General features: G+C 47.0%; 1 protein-coding gene across 8 annotated transcripts in view; it reads right to left on the bottom strand.

The window, feature by feature from the left end:
* LOC147615287 (uncharacterized) overlaps positions 1 to 25971 on the bottom strand; it is an 81651-nt gene that overhangs the window by 40501 nt on the left and 15179 nt on the right. For 5 of the 8 annotated variants that reach the window (XR_015262809.1, XR_015262811.1, XR_015262812.1 and 2 more), the window contains 2 exons: positions 1873 to 1929; positions 1624 to 1721 (listed from right to left, as the gene is read on the bottom strand). Coding sequence is in view for 3 of the 8 variants with exons in the window: in XM_086779366.1 (XP_086635492.1) it covers positions 1624 to 1721; positions 1873 to 1929 (155 nt within the window). In the remaining 5 variants the exon portion in view is untranslated. The remainder of the gene's footprint in view (positions 1 to 1623; positions 1722 to 1872; positions 1930 to 25971) is intronic. The other 3 variants (XR_015262813.1, XM_086779367.1, XR_015262810.1) reach the window with 2 other exon arrangements.

Genomic DNA, 25971 nt, shown 5'->3' with positions numbered 1-25971 from the left:
CCTAATAACACCCCTACGCCAGCAGCCCAAAGCGCGAGCAGGGGTAGGGGTGCGCACAAGTTCATGCCATTGGCACAGGTGCACGGGAGAGAGAGAGAGAGAGAGAGAGAGAGAGAGAGAGATGGTAGCACACAAAAGAGAGGAGTTCCACCACACACGAATGATTGGGTTATGATAATACTTCCACCATGTACAAAAGGCCTTATCTTTTGACCCTAAATAACAGATTTGCAACATTACTGCATTCTTCCTTGATTTTCAAATTGCCATTTTTTACTTCCGCTTACTATTCCTACACTCTTTAGCTACGTACTCCTTCTTACAATAAGAGCATTTAACATTTTCTTCTAACATGAAGAGTTAAAATCACTACCCTTCTTCTTTATGTTAGCGAAGAAAGTCTTGGTTATTAACATTGTCACCTGTGCATCTGTATTCTTCATCTCGAAGTAATAAACTGAACTCCAAAATGAAAACAGCGAACATGATACAAGCATTCAAAGATCACATTTAGGTGACAATACCCTCAGATAGTGACATGCGACATTCAAAGACAAAGCGCTCATGCCGATTGCAGCCATCAGGTCTCAAAGATATTTAATTCAAGTAAGAAACACCTCCACCCCTTCACCTTCTCCTCTTGAAGCTGATTTTTTAGATCTTACAATCATTGATGGATTCATGGTCTCATATAGGCTCTGCATCATAGCCCGTGCTTCCGTAGCTATGGAGACATCATGAACGATGGTCAGTACACTATCTTCCACGCTAGTGATGGCCCTTAATGCATTTGCATCCATTTATTTCCAAGCTTGGATAATGTCGTTAGCAGGTGTCAGCCTTCAGTTTTATACATGGTAGATACATACATACATATATACGCACATACTCACATGTCGATAGGTAGGCAAGTAGGTATGCATGTATGTATGCATGTACGCATGTATGTATATACATACACATAAAATACGTATATACCAAGGTATTTCGAAAACGGAAAAAAATGAAAACAAAAACTGATCCCAATGCCATGTCATCATGCCATGTTGCAGGGTTAGTCGCATTCCATAGACAAGCTCACATGCACATGCATGATCATATGCAAGGTTGAGAAAATTAACTTAAGGCACACCACAATGGCAATGATGCAAATGCGCTAACAGCGGCGCTCAAGGTCTTTCCATTGACAACTAGGTAGAGCATTACGCTTAATATGATGGGAGAATGTATAAATTCCCTAGTTGCCAACCAATGCTTTCCAGCGTTGCCGCCAATGGGGTTGGAAAGGGTTGGCTAGCAAGTTAGGATTCAATCATTTCAATGGGGTTGGCAACGGCTTCTCCAAAGTAAAAACATGAGGATGGGGTTGGGATCTGTCACCTTACCAAATGCCAAAGTAAAAACATCAGGATGGGTTTGGGACCTGTCACCTTACCAAATGCCAAAGTATCCATGATATGTACGATTTGTAATATGTATGTAACCTTCATAAGATTGAAATATATCTAAGCTTACATACTGAGAGAACCTATTGATTAAATAAATTTGAGCCTGTCATTAACACGAGAAAGTCAGGTGACAAAGTTGAAAACATAAGGATGATGTTGACCTCAGGTAACTTACCCAATGAAGTAATACTGCTACCGGCGAGTCCAAGGGAAGTTCCCGCCACATATAGTAATCAGCCCAACTTTCTAATCGACGCACTGCACTGTTGGCAACTGAAAACCATTCAAGCATGTTATTCTCAGATACTAATTTGCAGATTTCAAACTGAATTGCATGAAGTTTGTACAGGCTTGAATTTACAAAATATTAGAGTGTGTTTGAACATGTGAAAGAACATATTTTTGGAGTAAGAAAACTGTTTACCACCTGTACATGGGCACAAACCGGATGGAAGATTCCAACCAAAGGTTTTCCATGTCCCTGGTACATTTGAGTTCCAAGTCATGAAAATCTCTCTCTCTCTCTCTCTCTCTCTCTCTCTCTCTCTCTCTCCTCCCTGCCTGTGGGAAGGACTGCAGACTCCAGAGTGATCTAGAGGAATGGCCCCCAGTCTCCAAGAGAAACTCGAGGCCCTCAAGACGGCAATGAAGGCACTAATCAAGGAGAACAAGAAGACATCCGATTCCAACCTCAATGAGGTGGAGAACAAACTACACCGGCACATCATGGCTCTCGAAGCACGGGTCACGAACCTCGAACAAGAGAACACGGCACTCAAGGAGGAGGTGAGTGCATTGAAAGTGGAAATGGTAGCCATCAAGAATACTGAGAAGGAAGAAGGGGAGATCAATGACAACACTCTCACGGCCATCAAAGAAGAGATCTCCAAGGAGATCACAAAGGACATGGAGGGAAAGCTCGACGCCAAGCAGTCAGGATGGGTTGAGGTGGTGAAGAAGAACATCCGTAAAGAAGTGAGGGAGGAGACTCAAAGGGAAGAACACCAAATCATTCACACCACCATTGAGGAGGAGAAGATGAGGCATGCCCGCCGCCTCAACATTCGAGTCACGGGTATAGCCGAGACACCCGACTCCACTCCCGAGAAAGATGGACAGCTTCTATGCATGAAGCTCGGCTACAAGGAAGAGCACCCTCTCCCCTTCACCAAAGCATGGAGAGCCGGGAAAGACTCAACACGCAAGCGAGCCCTCATCCTACAGTTTGTAGGAGAGACGGAGAGGGTCACCTTCATGAGGAAGAGGGTCATACTACGGGGTTTAGAGGGAGCTCCTATTTTCTTGGATGATGATCTCACGAGGATGCAGCTTCAGCATAGGAGAACTTGCATGCCACGAGTCTTACACGCGAGGAGAGAAGGCAAGAAGGCCTTCTATCGAGATGGTCGGGTCATCATTGATGGCCGGCCCATGGATTAGCGGTTTGGGGCCTATGGGACACAGACCAGGCCACTGACAGAGATACACATGGCAGTATGGAACTGTAATGGTTCACTATGGGTGCAGCCTGGACAACTGGAGCATGTTATGGTGGGGAGAGACATCATACTTCTGACAGAGACACATCAGAGCCCAAAGAGAGGGCTACCTCGAGTAGAGGGATTCCGGTGGGAGTCAGCATACAGGAGGACCACACACCAAGGTACCTCGAGAGGGTCGGGGGGAGTAGCAGTTCTATTCAGACAGGAGCTACAGGGGAGACTGAGAGTGGTAGCACAGGATCCAAAGGCCAGATACATGTGGATCAGCTTACAGCTCTCACAGGACAGGGTTATATACATAGCTCTATGTTACTTTTCTCCATCAGGATCCTCCTATGTCATTACAGAGGACATGCCACAGGAGGAGGAGACAGGAGCCTCGCCATACACTTGTCTGTCAGAGGAGATTGCATTATTCTACACTAGGGAAAGTATTTCTTACGGGCGACTTCAATGCCCACACACAGAGCAGACAGTGTGAGGTGTATGACTATGATGACATGGAGATCCTCCACCCTGTGGATCCAGAGGAGATAGGGGCTAGTCGGGCATCAGAGGACACTGGACCAGACAGAGGACATTATGGACACCACTTACTAGAGTTGGGAGCCAGGCATCGTCTCGTTATTTATAACGGGATGCTACAGTGGCTGGAATCAGGAGGGCTGACATGCTTCCCACATGGGGGTCATACACGGACCGGAGGCACGGTGGTAGACTACATTATGGGGTCTTTGGAGGCATCACAGCTTGTCACCTCATTCTCCATTCCACTTCGTCCTATTGGTGCAGATCATACATACTTGGCAATTTCACTAGCCGGATCACCAGTATCACCAGCCGGATCACCAGTATCACCGGCCCCCCACATACCGACGCCGCACACTACCATCTACTTCACACATGACATGGCAGACATATACACTGGCAGAGTAGAGGATGGGCTCCTACTCATGGATCCCCTGGCACCTATGGATACCATCACAGCCAAGCTGGCATCACTCCTACACACGGCTGCATTACAGAGCTTCCCACATCGTGTACACTCAGGAGAGCCTGCGAGATCTGGGACTATGCCCCAGAACAGATGGTATGATGACGAGTGCAGAGCACTATACTCACGGCTCCGCATACAGAGAGCCTTGGGAGCCATCACAGAGCAGGAGTCGAGGAGAGAGATGAGGAGACTTACTCGCCGCAAAAGGCGGGCCTTTGCAGAGATGCAGGAGCTAGAGATCTTTCATTTCTTCATGAGTAGAGATAGCCCTGTCTCATGGCGGCACTTCAGAGAGCCCCGGACACCGACACCTATTACAGACCCACAGACATGGCACACATATGCAGAGGGCCTATATCACGCCCCACAGCAACCACCTATACCTCAGCCACAAGAGCCTCGACCTACCACAGCTAGCATATAATCCACTGTTGGCTTTCGGCTATACCAAGCCTCAAATGGTGTTATGGTTTTCAAAGCTTTTGTTGGAAACCTGTTCAACACATGAGCTGCACACATTATAGCTTCCATCCAAAATTTGTGAGGCAACTTTTGTGCTTTCACCATGCATCTTGCCATCTCCATGAGAGATCTATTTTTCCTTTCAACTACACCATTCTGCTGTGGTGTATAAGGCACAGTACATTGGTGTTTGATGCCCTTTTGAAGCATATAATCCATGAATGCATTTGACATGTATTCTCCACCTCTATCTGAGCGGAGTGTTTTGACTTTACATCCACACATATTTTCAGCCATTGCTACAAAGTGTCGAAAGCATGTAAACACATCTGCTTTCGCTTTCAAAGGGTAAGCCCAAGCAAACCTGGAGTAGTCATCAATGAATATGACAAAGTAAAGATGCCCCCCTATGGATGGTGTCCACATTGGACCACATACATCACTATGTATGAGCTGTAATTTACTTTCAGCTCTAACAGCTCCATCTTTGGGGAATGGTTTTTGTTGCATCTTTCCCAAAATACACCCCTCACATACATGTCTTGGTGGAGACTCAAGAGGCGGCATATTATCAACCATATGATGCTTCTGCAAAAGCATCAAACTCTGAAAATTTACATGCCCAAAACGAGCATGCCATAGCTCTGCATCATGCATAGCAGGAGTGTGGGCAGCCACTGTATTTACATCATAAGTGCGCTTGTCATAGCTGTCCAGCTTATACAAGCCTTTGTATCGTGTTCCAGAAGTGACTATTTCATAACCCTTTGATGGGTCTTTTACCAAACACTTCCCATCTTCAAATTCAACCTTTAAACCTTGGTCGTTTATGGCTAAGACGGAGAGCAGATTTTTCTTTATCCCTAGAACATACAATACATTTTTCATACATATATTGGCACCATTGGCTGCAATAAGTATGACATTACCAATTCCCTTTACTGGATATGTGGTATGATCTACACATGATACAGTGCGGCCATTTGAAGCATAAACCAAGTGCTGAAATACATCTTTGCATGAAGTGATGTGGCTCAAAGCACCACTATCAAAATACCATGATGCATTCTGTCTGTCAGATGCAATGCAAGACATATCAGTGTCTGAAGCACTTGGTGTGTCACTAGTGCAATGTCTTGCATGAACGAATGTGCGGAATAATAGTCCTTTTCACTGAAAGGGCTATCAATGACATGGCCTGTGCATCTCTAGAGTCCCATCTCTTCTGCTCTTGTGTGGGAGCAGAATCTACATCAGGAGCTCTTTGAGCACCTCCCCTTTGAGGCCTGGCTGGCTGTATGGTAAGTGGGCGTGTGTCATCACCACACACGATGCCCCAAAGCCCTTTGGCTACCAGCAAATTACGAATCATGAAACTCCAGAGGGAGTAGTTAGATCCATCCAGCTTGTCCTCCTGGGTGAGCACACCAAATACATCTGTAGCATTCTGTGCCATATCAACAAAATATATCTGCAAGCAAACCAAACACCAATGTGCACTGCCAGGCAACCAAATGTCCTGTGCAAATGTATGCCTGCAAACCAAAGCAAGTGTAAACCTGCACCAAATTGTCCAATTACACACAATGTGTATACATACGCGACAAATCGCAACTGTAATGCCCAATTACATGCTCCAATCAGAAAATCCCCAAATTTTTATGCACTCCAATCGCTTCAATGTGCATCTAATTGGCCAATTTCCACAAAAGCCCCAAATTTCTGCAAGTGAAAGAGGTTCAATTTGCTGATTTTGACCTCAATTTCGAAAACCCCCAAATTGCAGGCAAAGCAAAATGCCCAATTTTTTCAATTTGTCCTGAAATTGAAAAATCCCCCAAATTGCACCTGCAATTTTCCTTTCAATCTGACTTGCACAGAAGTGTCTGCAAAATCTGCATATGACCTGCACTGGAATGGCTGCAAAATCTGTATTTGTATTTGACCAAAAATGTGTACAGAGAAATACCTTCAGGCAAGGGCAGCAGGCTTGGAGCAAACAAATTGAAAAAGCTTGGGCGTTGGAGGGAGTCGTTGCAGCTAGAGACTCAACAATGAGAAGGACACAGAGCTGCAGGCGGGTGCGTGTACCTGGCAGCCAGCGAGGTGTGCAGAGGACAGAGGCGGACGCTGGTGTCGGGCCGGCCAGAGGCGGGCGCTAGGCGCTACAATCGTGAGTCGACGGAACAGCCAGAGGCGGGCGCTGGGCGCAGCAGTCGTGAGTCGACGGAACAGCCAGAGGCGGGCGCTGCAGTCGTGAGTCGACGGCGGCCCGAACAGAACGGCTGTCCACGGAACAGCAACAGGCGACGGCGGCCGACAGTCGTGAGCAGACGGCGACTGGAACGAAACGGAGGGGCGACGCCCGACGTGGTCGGCCAGAACGGAACGGAGAGGGCGGGTGGTCGGGACGGCCCGTCTGTGAGCGGCCGGACAGGAGCGCCGTCAGATGCTGGAGTATCGCCGCCGGCCGCAGAGGCGGTGCCGCCCACGAGGCTGGGCGGAGGTGGTGGGCTCCCCACCAGTGCCGTCCGTTTCCAATGGCCGGACGGAGGAGCGCCGACGGAAGCAGGCAGTCCGACGACGGAAAAACGCAGGCGATGGACGGAACGGCAGTTTTTGACGAAATTTCGGCGACGGAATTCCACAGTCAGCAGCAGTTTTTCTTGGGGCAGAAATCCACAGGCAGCTCCCAGCTCTGATACCAAATGTTGGGTGTTGGACTCACACACTCACACACACAAACCTGCACATTAGGGTTAGGTGCAAGGTAGAGAAGCTCACACACAGAAATGAGAGAGAGAGAGGGAGAGCCAAAAGTGTGGTATCCACAAAATGCAAGTCAACTCTTACATGTGTGCCACATCCATATAATATAGAAGTACAAAATATTATATGAGTGTCCTTTCACACTTGATGTCCAAGGGGAAAAACCACATGGGAAAAAGTGCCCTTGGTTAAGCCCTGTTCACACATAGCACTACCATAAGTGAGCATATGCCTACAGTAACCCTGGTGAGTGACTCTGGACTCATGGAAGGGTGGTTACCCTGGTGAGTACTTTTTGGTCCTGTGTGGACGACGCTTGTGAACGGGCTGGTTGGATGTACAAGATGTAAGTTGGGAGGTTTCATCCACTATGTTTGTGCACCAGCATATGTATGTGAGTTGCACATGCATGGATGACTTGTTTTTGATGCCTGGACATTGCTTGGTATTTTGCCTGTGAATGTCCACCGGCACCGGGGACGCCTGGACAACCCGTGGATACGCGTGTGCACACCTGTTTGGGATTCATATGGTTTCCTTATGTGTTTTGCAGGTGGTAAGTGTACACACTTAACCCAATTTATTCATTATTTCATGTTACTAAGGTTTATTGGCTGCAAGGTTCACATTCACTTAAAGTGTGGGCGGACACACTTATAATTTTATAAGTGAGTTCACATCAAAGTGGATTATTTTTAATGAACCAAGGCCAATTATGAGAGATGGGCACTCCCAAAATGCTCCACGAGTTGCTATTCTGGGTGTGGGAGGGCCAAAGTGGGCAAGCCCTGACTTGTAGAGCACTCATCTGGAACTCGTGGGCTGTTAGGAGCTGTTTTGGACAGGAAAAGCAGCAAGTTTACTCATACGCATGAGCTACAGGTGAAATACATCGGACGCACAAGGGTCCCAGGGCTGGCTGGCTGCTATTTCTCTCTTTACAAGGCAGGCCGACTGCATCTACAGGGCTGCACGCTGATCGATTTGGTTCCAGAAGCTTGCGCATGGCTGTTGGGACTGTTTTTGGGCTTCTCTGCTGAGAATAGGGCTTGGACGGAGTGAGCAGAGTCTCTACAGGAGCTAGCCGACTGTTGTAAGGGCCATTATCGGCTGTTTTTACAGGTTTGCAGGAGGTTTCTCGTGATGAAACTTCAGCAAACATGTCCCTAGACAAGTACCAAGCTTGGGGATGTGATCTGGTGGAACCTGTGGGTGGCCAGTGAGCCAAAACCATGGCTGGTTACTGTTTTGCAGGTTTGGGACAGCACTTTGTTAGAGGTTTGGTGACCGCTCTATCAAAGTACAGAAGTGGTTGGTAATCACTCTACCCTGGTTGGTTACCGAGGGTGTTCTACAAGAGCGGTTGGTGATCGCTCAACCTTGGTTGGTGACCAAGGGTGTTGCAACAGGAGTGGTTGGTGACCGCTCGACCTTGCACGTAATGTGTTTACCTATGTTTTCACAGTTGGATAAATCTGGTGTCGGCTGGATGAGTGTGTACTCCCAGGGCACCCACATCTTGTACATATGAATACTTATGTTGGTAATAAAGACACCTCAGGGGGGGGGGGGGGGGGGGCTGGCCCAACTTCAGCCCCTAGTGCTGTGTCATGTGCAAGTTGGTTTATGTTTGCAGGATGTATATGCTCATGTAATGTTTCACAATGATGGTAATCATGTATATGCTAGGAATGGTTAATGTGTGTGCTGTTTTGGTAGTGAATTGGTTCCGTATACACGTGCCCGTGTGTGACAGTGGTATCAGAGCATTGGTTTCTTTCTTTGCTTGAGAAAGACGATTTTTGGGCATACGGAAAGCTTTTTGCTGAGCATACAGATTGTGAAACATGAGCATGCAAGCAGGGTCTCGTGAGCATTCAGATGCACAGCGGTCTGCTAAATCCGCGTATTCTGACCAGGCCGATGTACTTTCAGAGCTAGAGGCTCTCAAGCGTCAAGTTAGACGCTATCGTGAGGAGACAGCTGAATTGCGGTCTCTCAAAAATGACCCTGATGTGCAATGGGTTTTGAATGAAAAGAAAAAGAATGATTCAGGTGACGATGCAGCCTTTGAGGCCATAGCAGCAAAGATGGGATATAAAGATCCTAGAAAGCTGGCCATATCTTATTTGAAAGGCAAAAAAGAAGTATTGGGTGATGCAGGTACAAAAAGGACTCCCCACGTGGAAGCACATGCAAATTCCAATACATCAGGAGATGTCGATCCTTGTCACCCCGTTGTGCATCTTCACGCCGAGAGTGTTCTTCAAGTGAAGATTCTCACCACTCCAGGAGTGTCTCTCGAGTACGTGGGAAGAGACCCAGGCATGAGTCTCCTAAGCCTAGACATGAGGCTAGAGACAGGTCTCATTCTAAAAAGAAAAGCCGAGAGTTCAAGTCAGGAGACAAAGATGTGAAGTTTGAGAACTTCTATGGCAAGATGGATACTAGCAAGGCGCTTGCTTTTGTGAGACAGTTTCAAATTGCTTTTTGCAATGAAGATTTCTCTGAGAAGTCTAAACTCAAGCATGTGGACAAAGACACAGCTAGTGATTGGTGGATGGCCAAGCTTTTGGATGCAAGTGCTGCCCGCACATGGGATGACTTTAAAATTCAGTTTTATGCTCAATTCTTGCCTCCAAACTTTGCCAAGAATGTACGCAAAGAGTGGGATTGGTTGAAGCAGGATAAAGGGGAGACAGTGCAGACATATATAGCTAAGTACTGGAAGGTACTGCTGAAAGTTACTCCTTTTATGTCTCTTTCTAATGGGGAGAAGAAACAGAAGTTTGAATCAGGTTTGCACCCCATCATCTCTAGCTTACAGGTGTACCCAAATCAGACTCTTGAGCAGTTGATAAACTCGACACTCATAGCTGAAAATTTGCATATGAAGTGGGTTAAAAACAAGTCAAATTTAGATTCATTTAAGGGCAAGAGACGGGCTGGTTATGACCAGAAAAAGGGTGGACAGCCCTCTAAAAGTGAGCCAAAAGATGCCTCAGATACAAAGGGAAACTCGTCTAAGAAGCCGGGGGTAAACGCAATGATTTTGGGCTGTCAAAACAGCAGAGGCTTGATTATGTACGTGATGGGAAATGTTTTGGCTGCGGTAGTAAGGATCACATATATCCTAAATGCCCACAGAACCCCAAGAATGCAGATTCTAATGCAGAAAAGCCTCATGTGAATGTTGTGCCCGATGTGCAGGGTAACACGGGGCAACCCCCGGATCATAGAACAATATGTAAAGCATGGGGACAATTGAGGGATCAGCCCGCACTCTTTTTGTTTGATGATGCATCCACATATAATTTCATTTCGGTACAGATGGCTGCTGCTATAGGCTTGGATGTATCAGATTTTGGGACTCAAATGAATGCAGATGCCGCCTTTGAGGGTAAAGGAGTTGATGTAACGCCGATCATTGGCAAACTCCGAATTCATATACAGGGATATCTTGATCATGAGAGTTTCTTGGTTGCTCCTCTCACAGGATGTGATGTTTTGTTGGGGATGCCTTGGTATGCTCGTATGGAACCCAAGAAGGACTATAAGTCCAAGAAAATCAGCTTTGTTCATAGAGGTAGAGAGCTTGGTTTAGAAGCTGGTACTCCGGGTAGTACCATACCTATTGTAAGTCATGTTCAGGTTTCCAAAATAATGAAGAAGTCAACTTGTTCTTACTTGGTTTTTGTACGAGAACAATCTGAACATGAGAATGTAAATGTAGATCATCTAACCTGAGAGCGCATAGACTTTTTGCGTGGTTATGGTGATTGTTTCAGGGATGCATTACCAGGAGAGTTGCCACCCGAGCGTCCCGAGGATCATCGTATTGATGTGATACCTGGGAGTACGCCCCCGAATAGACCTCCTTACAGGGTGAGTGCAAGTCAGCAAGAAGAGATTATGGCACAGGTTAATGACTTGCTTGAGAAAGGGTTGATACGCCCTAGTTCATCTCCTTATTGCTCACCTGTGTTACTGGTGCAAAAGAAAGACGGGACGTACAGGATGTGTGGGGATTATCGTGCCCTTAACAAGGTGACGATAAAGAATAGGTTTCCGATACCATGTATCGATGATATTTTGGATAGGTTGGAGGGTGCAGCATGTTTTAGCCACATCGATCTTAAGAGTGGATATCATCAGATACGGGTGGCCCCTCAGGATATTCACAAAACTGCTTTTCGTACGCAGTTTGGGCTTTATGAGTTCTTGGTGGTCCCGTTTGGACTTACCAATGCTCCTGGCACATTTAATCGTATGATGGATCGTATCTTCAGAGCACACAGAAAGTTCACAGGTACTTTCTTTGATGGCATCATTGTGTTCTCTAAAGATGAAAAGCAACATAAGGAGCATTTAGCCATAGTGTTTGAAGAGCTTCATCGCCATAAGCTCTACATTAATGGCAAGAAGAGTGAATTTTTCTTGTCTGAAATTCATTACCTTGGTCATATTGTATCCAAGCATGGGGTACGTATGGATTCCGCCACGTAGCAAGTTATAAAAGATTGGCCAAAATTGAAGAATGTACATGAGATCAGGAGCTTTCTAGGATTATGCTCATATTATCGCCGGTTTATTAAGCTCTTCGTCGAGATTGCTTCGCCTTTGCATGATTTAACAAAGAAGAAAGCTACTTTTCACTGGGGTGACAAGCAAAGGAATGCCTTTCTTAAGTTAAACGAAGTAATCATGACTGGACCGATGTTGATCATTCCAGATTTGCATAAACCTCTCTCGGTGGAATGTGATGCATGTGGGAGTTGTATTGGTACAGTGTTGAACCAGGAAGGCCATGCAGTGGCATATGAGAGCCGTCGGCTGCAACATGCCGAACTCTACTTGCAGGTTTACGAGAAAAGAGTTATTGATCTTTTGGGAGCTGAATTTACCGTTAAGACTGATCATCAGAGTCTACGGTATTTTCTTACACAGACTAAGCTATCTAAGAAACATATGAGATGGACAAACTTCCTATCTATGTTTCATTTTCAGATTTTGCATACTCCTGGTAAGAAGAATATAGTGGCCGATGCACTATCCCGAAGGCCTCAAGTAAGTGCTATTACAATAGCCTATCATCAGGACTTATCAGATATGCGAAATTCTTATCATACAAATGATGATTTTCAGCATATATGGGCTGGTTTTCAGCAGGGTATAGCAGCCCTGAATTACTCCATACGTGATGGGTATTTGATGTTTCATAATCGCTTATGTGTACATAAGGATTTGAGGCAAAAAGTGATGGATGAATGCCATGCACCGCCTTATGCAGGGCATAGAGGAATTCCTTGCCACTACACAGGCTTTGGTGAGAGATTTTTTTGGCCACGAATGCGTAAAGACATAGATGACTATGTGCGCCAATACATGGTTTGCTAGAAAGTTAAGTTTGACAGGCATAAGACTCCGGGGTTGCTTCAACCGTTGCTGATTCTGAATCAGCCTTGGGAGAGTATTGCCATGGATTTTATCACAGGTCTTCCTAAGATGCAGCAAGGGAATGATGCCATATGGACTATTGTGGATAGGTTCAGTAAGCAAGCACATTTTATTCCGGTACGGAAGACCATAAAGCCAGAGCATATGGCAAAGATATTTATGGCACAAATTTTCAAGCATCATGGGATGCCAAAGACGATTGTGGGGGATCGAGATCCTCGTACCACAAGTCTCTTTTGGCTAGCATTGTTTGATAACATGGAAACGAAGCTGAATTTCTCTTCTGCATATCATCCAAAGACAGATGGGCAAAGTGAGATTGCAAATTCAGCAATGCTTGATCTTTTGAAATGCTATGTGGCTGATCGCAAATCAGATTGGGAGAAGTATTTGTCACTGGTAGAGTTTGCTTACAACAACATAGTGCATACTTCTACAGGCAAGGCGCCCTTTGAGATTATTTATGGCAAGATTATTTTGCCATCTATCCTTCGCACGAAGGATGAGATATTTGTAGCAGATGAGTATGTAAGGGATTTGGATACGGCCTTTGCACAGGTCCGGACAGCCATACAGAGATCCCGGGATAAGCATAAGAAAGCAATTGGATTTGAAGGATGGAAATTGGGTTTTATTGAAATTCCAAAAGGCTCGCCTTCGCAAGCAGACTGGGAAAGATGGTAAAAAAGCTACAGATAAGCATAGAAAGCAATTGGATTTCAAAGATGGAAATTGGGTTTTATTGAAATTCCAAAAGGCTCGCCTTCGCAAGCAGACTGGGAAAGATGGTAACTATCCAAAGCTATCTTGCAAGTATTATGGACCATTTCAAATCTTGGAAAAGATCAATGAGGTAGCTTACAGGCCGGTGTTGCCAGATCATTGGCGGATTCATAATGCTTTCCATGTCAGTCTCTTAAAGAGATATATTGGTCCTGAGCCGGTGGAGCTGGTTATGGAAGATCCACCCGAGGTTGATGAGCTAGAAGACGTATTGCAGCCTGAGCAGATTGTTTTTCACAAGGACCGGAAAGCTGCTAGAGGCAGGCTTGTCTGTAAGTACCTTGTGAAGTTCAGGAACTATCGATCACTTGATGTGCAAACTAGATGGACGAGGCATATTTTAAAGATTATCCAGATCTTCTTGCGGCCTACTTGGAAGCTTTTCAGTTGCAGGCAACTGATTAGAAGCTGGGGGGAATGTCACCACTTCTCTGGCAGATGTCCGAAATGATGTCATGATTGAATACATGTGGAAGGGCTCCATGGAAGGATTGGTATCCTGGTGTGAGTTCCTGGCATGATTTATGAACTCATAGAAGGGTGGTAACCCTGGTGAGTGACTCTGGACTCATGGAAGGGCGGTTACCCTGGTGAGTACTTTTTGGTCCTGTGTGGACGGCACCTGTGAACGGGCTAGTTGGATGTACAAGATGTAAGTTGGGAGGTTTTATCCACTATGTTTGTGCACCAGCATATGTACGTGAGTTGCACATGCATGGATGACTTGTTTTTGATGCCTGGACATTGCTTGGTATTTTGCCTGTGAATGTCCACGGGCACCGCGGACGCCTGGACAACCCGTGGATACACGTGTGCACACCTGTTTGGGACTCATGGTTTCCTTATGTGTTTTGCAGGTGGTAAGTGTGCACACTTAACCCAATTTATTCATGTTACTAAGGTTTATTGGCTGCAGGATTCACATTCACTTAAAGTGTGGGCCAACACACTTATAATTTTATAAGTGAGTTCACATCAAAGTGGACTATTTTTAATGAACCAAGGCCAATTATGAGAGATGGGCACCCGCGCACTCCCAAAAAGCTCCACGAGTTGCTATTCTAGGTGTGGGAGGGCCAGAGTGGGCAGGCCCTGACTTCTTGTAGAGCACTCATCAGGAAGTCGTGGGCTGTTAGGAGCTGTTTTGGACAGGAAAAACAGCAAGTTTACTCATACGCATGAGCTACAGGTGGAATACATGTGAAGCACAAGGGTCCAAGGGCTGGCTGGCTGCTATTTCTCTCTCTACAAGGCAGGCCGACTGCATCTACAGGGCTGCACACTGATCGATTTTGTTCCAGAAGCTTGCGCATGGCTGTTGGGACTGTTTCTGGGCTTCTCTGCTGAGAATAGGAATCGGACGGAGTGAGCAGAGTCTCTACAGGAGCTGGCCGACTGTTGTAAGGGCCATTATTGGCTGTTTTTACAGGTTTGCAGGAGGTTTCTCACGATGAAACTTGAGCAAACATGTCCCTAGACAAGAACCAAGCTTGGGGATGTGATCTGGTGGAACCTGTGGGTGGCCAGTGAGCCAAAACCATGGCTGGTTACTGTTTTGCAGGTTTGGGGCAGCACTTTGTTAGAGGGTTGGTGACCGCTCTATCAAAGTACAGGAGTGGTCGGTGATCACTCTACCCTGGTTGGTGACCGAGGGTGTTCTACAGGAGCGGTTGGTGATCGCTCAGCCTTGGTTGGTGACCGAGGGTGTTGCAACAGGGGTGGTCGGTGACCGAGGAGTTGCAGGTAATGTGTTTACCTATGTTTTCATAGTTGGATAAATCTGGTGTCGGCTGGATGAGTGTGTACTCTCCAGGCACCCGCATCTTGTACATATAAATACTTAATAAAGATACCTTGCCGCGGGGGGGGGGGGGGGTGTGCCGGGGGGCTGGCCCAACTTCAGCCCCTAGTGCTGTGTCATGTGCAAGTTGGCTTATGTTTGGAGGATGTATATGCTCATGTAATGTTTCACAATGATGGTAATCATGTATATGCCAGGAATGGTTGATGTATGTATGCTGTTTTAGTAGTGAATTGGTTCCGTATACACGTGCCCGTGTGTGGCAGGTAAACTATGCTTTGATGTCTCATATCATGCGGGACAAAGAGCCCACTTCCGTCAAGGAAGCCCTTGCACAAGATACTTGGAGGAAAGCCATGCAAGTGGAACTAGATGCCACAGGGAAGAATAAAATCCAAGGCTGTCAAAATGGTCTGTCATTGGTGTCAAGTGGGTCTTTAAGACCAAGTATACGTCAGATGGGTCGGTGGACAAACACAAAGTCAGACTTGTGGCTAAGGGTTATGCTCAGTGGCTTGGCATCGACTATGAGGATACCTTTGCACCGACAGCGAGGATGACCACGATTCAGACCATTCTTGCCCTTGCTTCTTCTCAGCAGTGGCCTGTATATCAGATGGATGTGAAATCTGTGTTCCTTAATGGTGACCTGCAGCAGCAGGAGGAAGTGTATGTTGAGGAGCCTCCAGGCTTTGAGGTTCCAGGATCAAAAGGAATGGTTTACAGGTTACGGAAGGCCTTGTATGGTCTTAAGCAAGCTCCCAGGGCTTGGAATCAGAAGATTGATTCCTTCTTTCTACGGACTAGATTTCAAAGATCAGTTGCAGATCCTAACTTGTATCTCTTTCGGGAACGCAGCATGGTCACGTTGATCATCCTTTATGTGGATGACCTCATTCTCACTGGCGGTCATGTGGAGCACATTGCAGTGACGAAGGCTGCCTTGTCAAAGGAGTTTGAGATGACCGATTTAGGATTACTCCACTTCTTCTTGGAATTGGAGATCTGGCAGACCCAGAGGGGATTCTTTGTCTCTCAACAGCAGTATGTCCATGAGTTACTTGAGGCCTTTGGGATGGAGAACTGCAAGCCTATCGCATCACCGATGGACCCGAACACGAAGCTTACAGCAAATGATCCTTGTGAACCAGTTGATGCCTCTCTACACCGGAAGTTGGTTGGTTCATTAATATGGTTGTTGAACACCAGATTGGACTTGAGCTTTACTGACCAATCTCTGTACCGGCGGGGTGTATCCTCAATCTGTTGGCAAATCTTGAAGGCAACCCCGCTGAGCAACTCCTTGCCTGATCCAAATCCTCTGTGCTTCCCTGCATTCCCATAGACAGTGATAAACTATCTCTGAAGCTCCTGCACATCTTGGGCAAGTTGGGCTAACACCAACAATCGATCTCCACTGGTTGGTGGCCAATCCACCATGTAGTGAAATCCAAAAGAATGAGGAGATTTGTGCCTTCCTGTAAGAGTGCCACAGCCTCCGCCAGAAACTCCTTTGAATGTCAGAGGTGTGTGGGAGAAACAGGAATTAGGGTTAATTCATGTGGGAGACATACACAGAGAAGAACAAGGGAGAGAGAGAGAGAGAGTTGTGGGGATAAGTCAACTCACCAATAGCATGAGTGTGTGACTCCCCTATCACACATGTATATTGCACTAGTACACATAGTGCACTTAGTACATTAAAAGTACTAAGTGTACTATGTACTATAACTTATGCCTTTACCCCAACAACCTCCCACTTAAAGGCAAAGTGTCCTTAAGTAAAGGAAAAGAAAAAATCAACATGTACATGATAATATACAAGGCCATATCAAGGCTGAAACTGGCCTCATCCAATGCCCATCAAGTGTCTGCAATGAGCAAACCGCTCCGGAGGCAAACTCTTTGTCAACAGATCAGCCGGGTTGTCATCCGTATGAATCTTAACAAGCTGAATTTGCTTGTTCTCTATCACCTCTCTGATGAAGTGATACTTCACATCCACATGCTTCGTCTTTGCATGAAAGACAGGGTTCTTTGCCAACTGGATGGCACTCTAACTGTCACAATGCAACAATGGAATATCCCCTGTATAGCCCAAATCAACCACTAACCGAGATAGCCATAATGCCTCCTTGCAAGCCTCTGTGGCTGCAATATACTCGGCCTCTGTAGTAGATAAGGCAGTGCATTTCTGCATCCTGGATATCCATGACACAGCACCTCCTGTGAATGTAAACACATAACCGGTAGTAGACTTCCGGTTATCTGGATGACCGGCATAATCCGAATCCGTGTAACCATGCACTAATGCATCCTGTTTGCCAAAACAAATGCACATATCCTGTGTACCCTTCAGGTATCTCATGACACCTTTCACTGCTTCCCAATGCTTCTTGCCAGGGTTGGCCATGTATCTAGAAACCACTCCCACTGCAAATGCAATGTCCGGCCTAGTAGCAACCATGGCATACCTGAGACTGCCACAAGCTGAAGCATACGAAATCTTGGCCATATCAGCCCTGTCTCTATCCGACTGTGGGCTGTCCATAGCACTGAGTTTCACATATGGAGGCAAAGGAGTACTAGTCTTCTTCCCCCCATCCATATTGAACCTCTGCAAGACTTTGCCAATGTATTCCTTCTGAGACAAATACAACACATGCTGATTTCTGTCCCGAAGTATCCGCATACCCAAAATGTGATTTGCATCACCCAAATCCTTCATATCAAAGGTTTGATGCAGCCTCTGCTTCAAGGTATCCATCTCCTTACGAGATTTCCCGGCAATCAACATATCATCAACATACAAGATGAGGATCAATAGACTGCCATCCAAAGCTTTCTTGGTGTACAAGCAGTGATCTATGTCACTTCTCCTGAATTTCTGAGATTTCATGAATGTATCAAATTTATGATACCATTCCCTTGGTGCCTGTTTGAGCCCATAAAGACTCTTTTTCAGCTTGCATACAAGCTTCTCCTTTCCACTCACTGCATAACCCTCTGGCTGCTGCATATATATCTCCTCATGGAGATCACCGTGAAGAAAAGCAATCTTCACATCCATCTGAATCAAGTCCAGATCATCATGCGCAACCAAAGCTAACACAGCTCTAAGTGTGGTCATTTTGACCACTGGAGAGAAGATCTCCTCAAAGTCCACACCATATTCCTGCTTGAAGCCCTTAGCCACTAACCTGGCTTTGTATCTTGGCTTTGCATCAGGTGCAACTTTGAGCCTGTAAACCCACTTGCATGGCAAAACCTTCTTGCCTGCAGGCAAATGCACCAACTTCCAAGTTCCATTTTTGTGCAGAGAATCCATCTCTGACTTCATGGCACGCTCCCAAAGAGCCTTGTCTACCCTCTGTAAAGCCTCCTTATAACATGAGGGCTCCCCAAGTCAGTGAGCATCAAGTAGTCAACCCCTGGAACAAACCTGTCAGGGGCTCTGGAGGGTCTTGTGGACCTCCGTACCCAATGACCATCATTTGCAGGTTGCTGTCCAGCCTGCATATCACCCATTGGTGGCTCCTGTTCCATGCCATAAGGCTGAAAAATCATGCCCGGTATCTCCTCTAACTGTGGTATATCCATAGGGATATCTTCTGCCATCTCTGGCTGTCCATTTGGACCATTTTCAGCACCATTTAAGGGCTGGTTCTCTTGCTGTAATGGCTGATTTACGGCCCTTTGTTGTTGTCCATGATGTCCACCATCATCAAAGATGACTCTGCCAGGCTCCTGTTGCCTTGCAGGCTCCTTATACATGCATGTTTCATCAAAAATGACATCATTGCTGCGTATAATCTTTCTATTTATGGATCCCAAAGTCTATACCCCATTTCACCTTTGTCACCATATCCTAGGAATATGCATTTGTGAGACTTAGGATCAAGTTTGGTGCGCATTTCCCTGCGTATGTGCACGTACGCAACGCAACCAAACACTCTCAAGTGCTTGTATGACGGAGGCTTCCCTGTCCATACTTCTTCTGGCACTTTCCCACCAAGCCTCGTGTTAGGTGACCTGTTTATAAGGTGAACGGCTGTCATAACAGCTTCAGCCCAAAAACCATGAGGTAACGCAGCATGTGACAACATAGAACGGACCTTCTCCTGTATGGTCCTGTTCATTCTCTCTGCTGTCCCGTTTTGTGGAGGATCATAAGGAGTAGAGAGCTCCCTCTTGATGCCTTTAGCATCACAAAAGTCCTGAAACTGTTTGGACATATACTCTCCACCATTGTCGGAACGCAAAGCCTTCAGTGTTTTGCCAGTTTGATTCTCAACAAGAGCAACAAACTTCTCAAACACTGAGAATGTATCACTCTTCAAACGAAGAGGATAAATCCACACCTTGTGTGTGGCATCATCTATAAAAGACACAAAATATTTTGCCCCTCCCAAAGAAAGCTGAGGCATCTCACATACATCTGTATGCACAAGCTCTAACTGAGCATCTTTTTGTCCAAGAGCTTTCTTGTGGGGGCACTGTAGTTGCCTACCATATATACAATGCTCACAAAACTGAAAACTTGAAAACTTTAGAGAAGGCAAGTAACCCAAACGAGACAATTGCTCCATTCCCTTGACACTCATGTGTCCCAACCGGCTATGCCACATAGAGATTTCCGGCAGCTCGGTTGCATTTACATTAGCATGGTGACAAACACCTGCATGCATAAAGTAAAGAGTGTCCACCTTAGAGCCTCTGGCAACAACCAGTGAGCCCTTACTAATTTTCCACTTTCCACGACCAAATGTGGTAACATAATCAGCATCATCAAGCTGTCCAGTAGAAAGCAGATTCTTTTTGATCTCAGGCACATGCCTGACATCATGGAGCATAAGCTGTGAGCCATCTGAAAACACAAGCCTCACATCACCTCTACCAAGAATCTTGCATGCATGGTTATCACCCAAATAACCACAGGTTGCAGAGACTTGTTTGTCAGGTATACTACTGGCAATGAAAGAGTAGTTTATTTGGGTGATAACCATGCATGCAAGATTCTTGGCAGAGGTGATGTGAGGCTTGTGTTTTCAGATGGCTCACAGCTTATGCTCCATGATGTCAGGCATGTGCCTGAGATCAAAAAGAACCTGCTTTCTACTGGACAGCTTGATGATGCTGATTATGTTACCACATTTGGTCGTGGAGAGTGGAAGATTAGTAAGGGCTCACTAGTTGTTGCCAGAGGCTCTAAGGTGGACACTCTTTACTTCATGCATGCAGATGTTTGTCACCATGCTAATGTAAATGCAACCGAGCTGCCGGAAATCTCTATGTGGCATAGCCGGTTGGGACACATGAGTGTCAAGGGAATGGAGCAATTGTCTCGTTTTGGTTACTTGCCGTTCACCTTATAAACAGGTCACCTAACACGAGGCTTGGTGGGAAAGTGCTAGAGGAAGTATGGGCAGGGAAGCCTCCGTCATACAAGCACTTGAGAGTGTTTGGTTGCGTTGCGTATGTGCACATACGCAGGGAAATGCGCACCAAACTTGATCCTAAGTCTCACAAATGCATATTCCTAGGATATGGTGACAGAGGTGAAATGGGGTATAGACTTTGGGATCCCGTGAATAGAAAGATTATACGCAGCAATGATGTCATTTTTGATGAAACATGCATGTATAAGAAGCCTGCAAGGCAACAGGAGCCTAGCAGAGTCATCTTTGATGATGATGGACATCATGGACAACAACCAAGGGCTGTAAATCAGCCATTACAGCAGCAAAACCAGCCCTTAAATGGTGCTGAAAATGGTCCAAATGGACAGCCAGAGATGGCAGAAAATATCCCTATGGATGATATGCCACAGTTAGAGGAGATACCGGGCATGATTTTTCAACCTTATGGCATGGAACAGGAGCCACCAATAGGTGATATGCAGGCTGGACAGCAACCTGCAAATGATGGTCATTGGGTACGGAGGTCCACAAGACCCTCCAGAGCCCCTGACAGGTTTGTTCCAGGGGTTGACTACTTGATGCTCACTGATTGTGGGGAGCCCTCATGTTATAAGGAGGCTTTATAGAGGGCAGACAAGGCTCTTTGGGAGCGTGCTATGAAGTCAGAGATGGATTCTCTGCACAAAAATGGAACATGGAAGTTGGTGCATTTGCCTACAGGCAAGAAGGTTTTGCCATGCAAGTGGGTTTACAGGCTCAAAGTTGCACCTGATGCAAAGCCAAGATATAAAGCCAGGTTAGTGGCTAAGGGCTTCAAGCAAGAATATGGTGTGGACTTTGATGAGATCTTCTCTCCAGTGGTCAAAATGACCACACTTAGAGCTGTATTAGCTTTGGTTGCTCATGATGATCTGGATTTGGTTCAGATGGATGTGAAGACTGCTTTTCTTCACGGTGATCTCCATGAGGAGATATATATGCAACAGCCAGAGGGTTATGCAGTGAATGGAAAGGAGATGCTTATATGCAAGCTGAAAAAGAGTCTTTATGGGCTCAAACAGGCACCAAGGGAATGATATCATAAGTTTGATACATTCATGAAATCTCAGGATTTCAGGAGAAGTGACATAGATCATTGCTTATACACCAAGAAAGCTTTGGATAGCAGTCTATTGATCCTCATCTTGTATGTTGATGATATGTTGATTACCGGGAAATCTCGTAAAGAGATGGATGCCTTGAAGAAGAGGCTGCATCAAACCTTTGATATGAAGGATTTGGGTGATGCAAATCACATTTTGGGTATGCGGATACTTCAGGACAGAAATCAGCATGTGTTGTATTTGTCTCAGAAGGAATACATTGGCAAAGTTTTGCAGAGGTTCAATATGGACGGGGGGAAGAAGACTAGTACTCCTTTGCCTCCATATGTGAAACTCAGTGCTATGGACAGCCCACAGTCAGATAGTGGCAAGGCTGATATGGCCAAGATTCCGTATGCTTCAGCTTGTGGCAGTCTCCTTGCATTTGCAGTGAGAGTGGTTTCTAGATACATGCCAACCCTGGCAAGAAGCATTGGGAAGCAGTGAAAGGTGTCATGAGATACCTGAAGGGCACACAGGATATGTGCATTTGCTTTGGCAAACAGGATGCATTAGTGCATGGTTACACGGATTCGGATTATGCCGGTCATCCAGATAACCGGAAGTCTACTACCGGTTATGTGTTTACATTCACAGGAGGTGCTGTGTCATGGATATCCAGGATGCAAAAGTGCACTGCCTTATCTACTACAGAGGCCGAGTATATTGCAGCCACAGAGGCTTGCAAGGAGGCATTATGGCTATCTCGGTTAGTGGTTGATTTGGGTTATACAGGGGATATTCCATTGTTGCATTGTGACAGTCAGAGTGCCATCCAGTTGGCAAAGAACCCTGTCTTTCATGCAAAGACGAAGCATGTGGATGTGAAGTATCACTTCATCAGAGAGGTGATAGAGAACAAGCAAATTCAGCTTGTTAAGATTCATACATATGACAACCCGGCTGATCTGTTGACAAAGAGTTTGCCTCCGGAGCGGTTTGCTCATTGCAGACACTTGATGGGCATTGGATGAGGCCAGTTTCAGCCTTGATATGGCCTTGTATATTATCATGTACATGCTGATTTTTCTTTTCCTTCATTTAAGGGCACTTTGCCTGTAAGTGGGAGGTTGTTGGGGTAAAGGCATTATGCCCACCCTTATAGTGTGTACAAGCCCATAAGTTATAGTACATAGTACACTTAGTACTTTTAATGTACTAAGTGCACTGTGTACTAGTGCAATATACATGTGTGATAGGGGAGTCACACACTCAAGCTTGAGTTGACTTATCCCCACAACTCTCTCTCTCTCTCTCTTTCTTCTCTCTGTGTATGTCTCCCACATGAAACCTAACCCTAATTAATTCTTTCTTTTTTTTTCCCGAGAAAAGATCCTTTCATTAGTTATATAAAAACGCCCGTAGGGCTACAAAAGATCTCTCCTGCTCCTAAGAGAGATAGAGCAGCGAATACAGCATGGCAGCCCGGGAGACTCTCCCTAGGTGCTGCAAAATACAAGCATCAGTACAAAGAACTGAGCGGCTAAATCATACAATAGGGGGGGGGGGGGGAAGCCAAACAGGTGGCCTATAGTGCCAACGGGGGGATCCCGTGTGTAAGGTGTAGAAAGGGCCACAGCGCCAAGTGGTGTGAAAGGCCTGGCGCCGTAAGATCGCCTCATCCGAGTCTCCCCGGATGCGGTCGTACTGTCCTCGCAGGGTGTGGATCAACTCCTGCCAAATCCCCCGTACAGTCTCTGCTGGTGGCTCCAATCTCCCCTCAAAGGCCGTAAAGCACCTGGCCCTCCAGGTGAACCAGATGGTGAGGTTGCTGAGGAGCTCCCATCGTAAATCCCTCTCCTGTGTCCAGCTGGCGGACGAGAAATCCGGTGCCGGAACCAGGCGAGGCTGGCCCCTAATAAATCTGATGGCCTGACTGCCCTGCTCCATCTCATAGCCCATAGCAGGCCCTGACGAAGTCGACCAAGCAGCGGCACCCCACGTAAACATACCCTCTGGAGAGAGGGGGGCCAGCATCCGCAGCATCCGCAGCCAAATCTGCTGTGCCTAAGGGCAATCCCAAAGGCAATGTCTCTGTGTCTCCATAGGGTGGCCGCATCGGACGCAGGCCGCCGGAAGACCGCTGTAAACAAGCCAAGTGCCAACTGCTGAGCCCCTGTGGGCGACCAGCCACTGAAAAGTCGAGATCCTGCGGGCCTGTCGACTAGCCCAGAGCTGAGCCCAGAAATCCTCCAGGAACTCCTGTGAGAGTCCCTGTAGTCGCCAATGCCCCGCTGCCGCTGGAGAAACCGTCCTCCTTGCCGTCAAAATATGCCGCCCCAGCCGAACAGTATACTGGAAAAAATTGATCTCTGTGGCCTCAAGGGATGCATAAGGATCATGCCACTCGTACTCCCCGGGGTCCCACTGTAGCCGGGCCAAGGGGCGCGCTGCATATGCCCATATGCGCCAATCCGGGAGCACATCAGCAGGGTCGGGGTCAATATGCCACTTCCGAGAAGCGGCGGCCACTACCCGAATCCTCTGAAAGGTGCACTCTACAACCAAAGGCGACTCCACCTCCACTCTCTGGAGTCTGCCCTCATCCTGAATCTCATAGTAGAGGCATCTGCCATCCTCAGTGCTAGCTCTGACAGCAATCAGGATCTCCAACTGTGTGAAGGCTCTCATCCACCGTGGGGCCACTGGCTCGAGAGGCGTGAACCACTCCTCTGTGAGTGCCTCCTGAATATCATCCCTCATAATCAACCCCCCTCTGAAGTGACTTAGCCTCTCCACCTGGATCTCCTCTGGTAGACTGCAGAAAGCCTGCCAGTCTCCAAAACTACGAGCTGGGCCTGCCGCTAAAGGTCCCCAGGCTAGACGAGGCCGAGAACCCAGCATATGACCCTACTCCGTGCGAACCGCTGGGCTCCAGATGAGCGGCTGTCTGGCCCGCTCCTCAACACAAGAAGGAGGTCGCTGAGAGAGCCCCGGTCTCAGCAGCTCCCAAGCTCTCAGGATACTCAAAGCAAATCTGTCCTCCCATCCTCTACTGAGGCCTGTCCTCCTCATCTCTATGAAGATCCAGCGAATCTCTGGTGCCCAAGTACCCCCTGCTGGGGGCGCCCGAGCCTGCAGCCGCTGCAAGAGGAGCTCTTTCCAAGGCTCAACGTCTGGAAGCAACCCCCGAACAATAAGCTTCTCCAATAAGGCTCTACTCTGATCGACTGGATCTATAATGCCCAAACCGCCCTGAGCCAGCGGGAGTGTAATAACTGCCCATGCAACCTTTGCCCGAGCTGGCTGACTGTCCCGCCCAGACCACAGAAAGTTCCTGATCAGCCTCTGTACCTGGCTGATGCAAGAGCTCGAGAAAATCCAGCAAGACGTAATGTACCACATGGTCGCTAACAGCACCTGATTTGCCACCACCACCCTCCCAGCCAAGGATAGTCGAGCTGTACTCCAATACAATAGCCTCTTCCGAATGCTCAGAAGAAGCGGGGCAATCTGCTGCTCAGGTGACAAATCTAGGCCAATCTGGCATCCCAAATATCGCACTGCTATGCCTGGAGGAATCCATCTAAAACTGGGGTCCGGGCTCCATGCCGGAGTGGGAGCACTACTGATCCAAAAGGCCACTGTCTTGCGCCAATTGATCAATGCTCCCGAAGCTGCACTAAAAACCTGGAGCGACTGCTCAGCCCGAATAAGATTGGCCTCATGGCCATGCAAAAATAAGCCCGTGTTGTCTGCAAACTCAGCATCAAGCAGGTCCTCCCCCCGGACTGGGAGCTGCAGTCCTCTCAAACCAACCTCTTCTGCCGTCAAATACATACTCATAGCCTCCGCAAAGAAGAGAAAAAGGAAAGGGGCGAGAGGACACCCCTGACGAACTGATCTAGTCAGCTCAAAACTCGGCCCCCGTCCTCCTGCAATCAGCACCTGGCTGCGAGCTGTGGAATACAGAGCTGCCACCCTTCTGATCCATCCTGGCTCAAAGCCCAGGCGAAGCATAGTGCCCTCTAAGAAACCCCAATCAACTCTATCGTATGCCTTCTCAAAATCGAGAAGCATCACGACCAAGTCCTCGCCAAGAAATCTAGCTCGGGCCGTCGCCTCCCAGAAAGTAAAGATGTTGTCAAGGATACTGCGCTCCTTGACAAATCCTGTCTGAGTAGCATGAATCAACTCCCCCAGGAAGGGCTGGATCCTCAAACTCAAGGCCTTTGCTAAGACCTTGTAGA

Source organism: Cibotium barometz, chromosome 40 (genome assembly GCF_041138505.1).
Source record: "Cibotium barometz isolate CiBa-2024 chromosome 40, ASM4113850v1, whole genome shotgun sequence".
NCBI classification, from domain to species: Eukaryota; Viridiplantae; Streptophyta; class Polypodiopsida; order Cyatheales; family Cibotiaceae; genus Cibotium; species Cibotium barometz.
The sequence above is the reverse complement of the archived record's forward strand: the minus strand, read 5'-3'. Positions and strand labels throughout refer to the sequence as shown.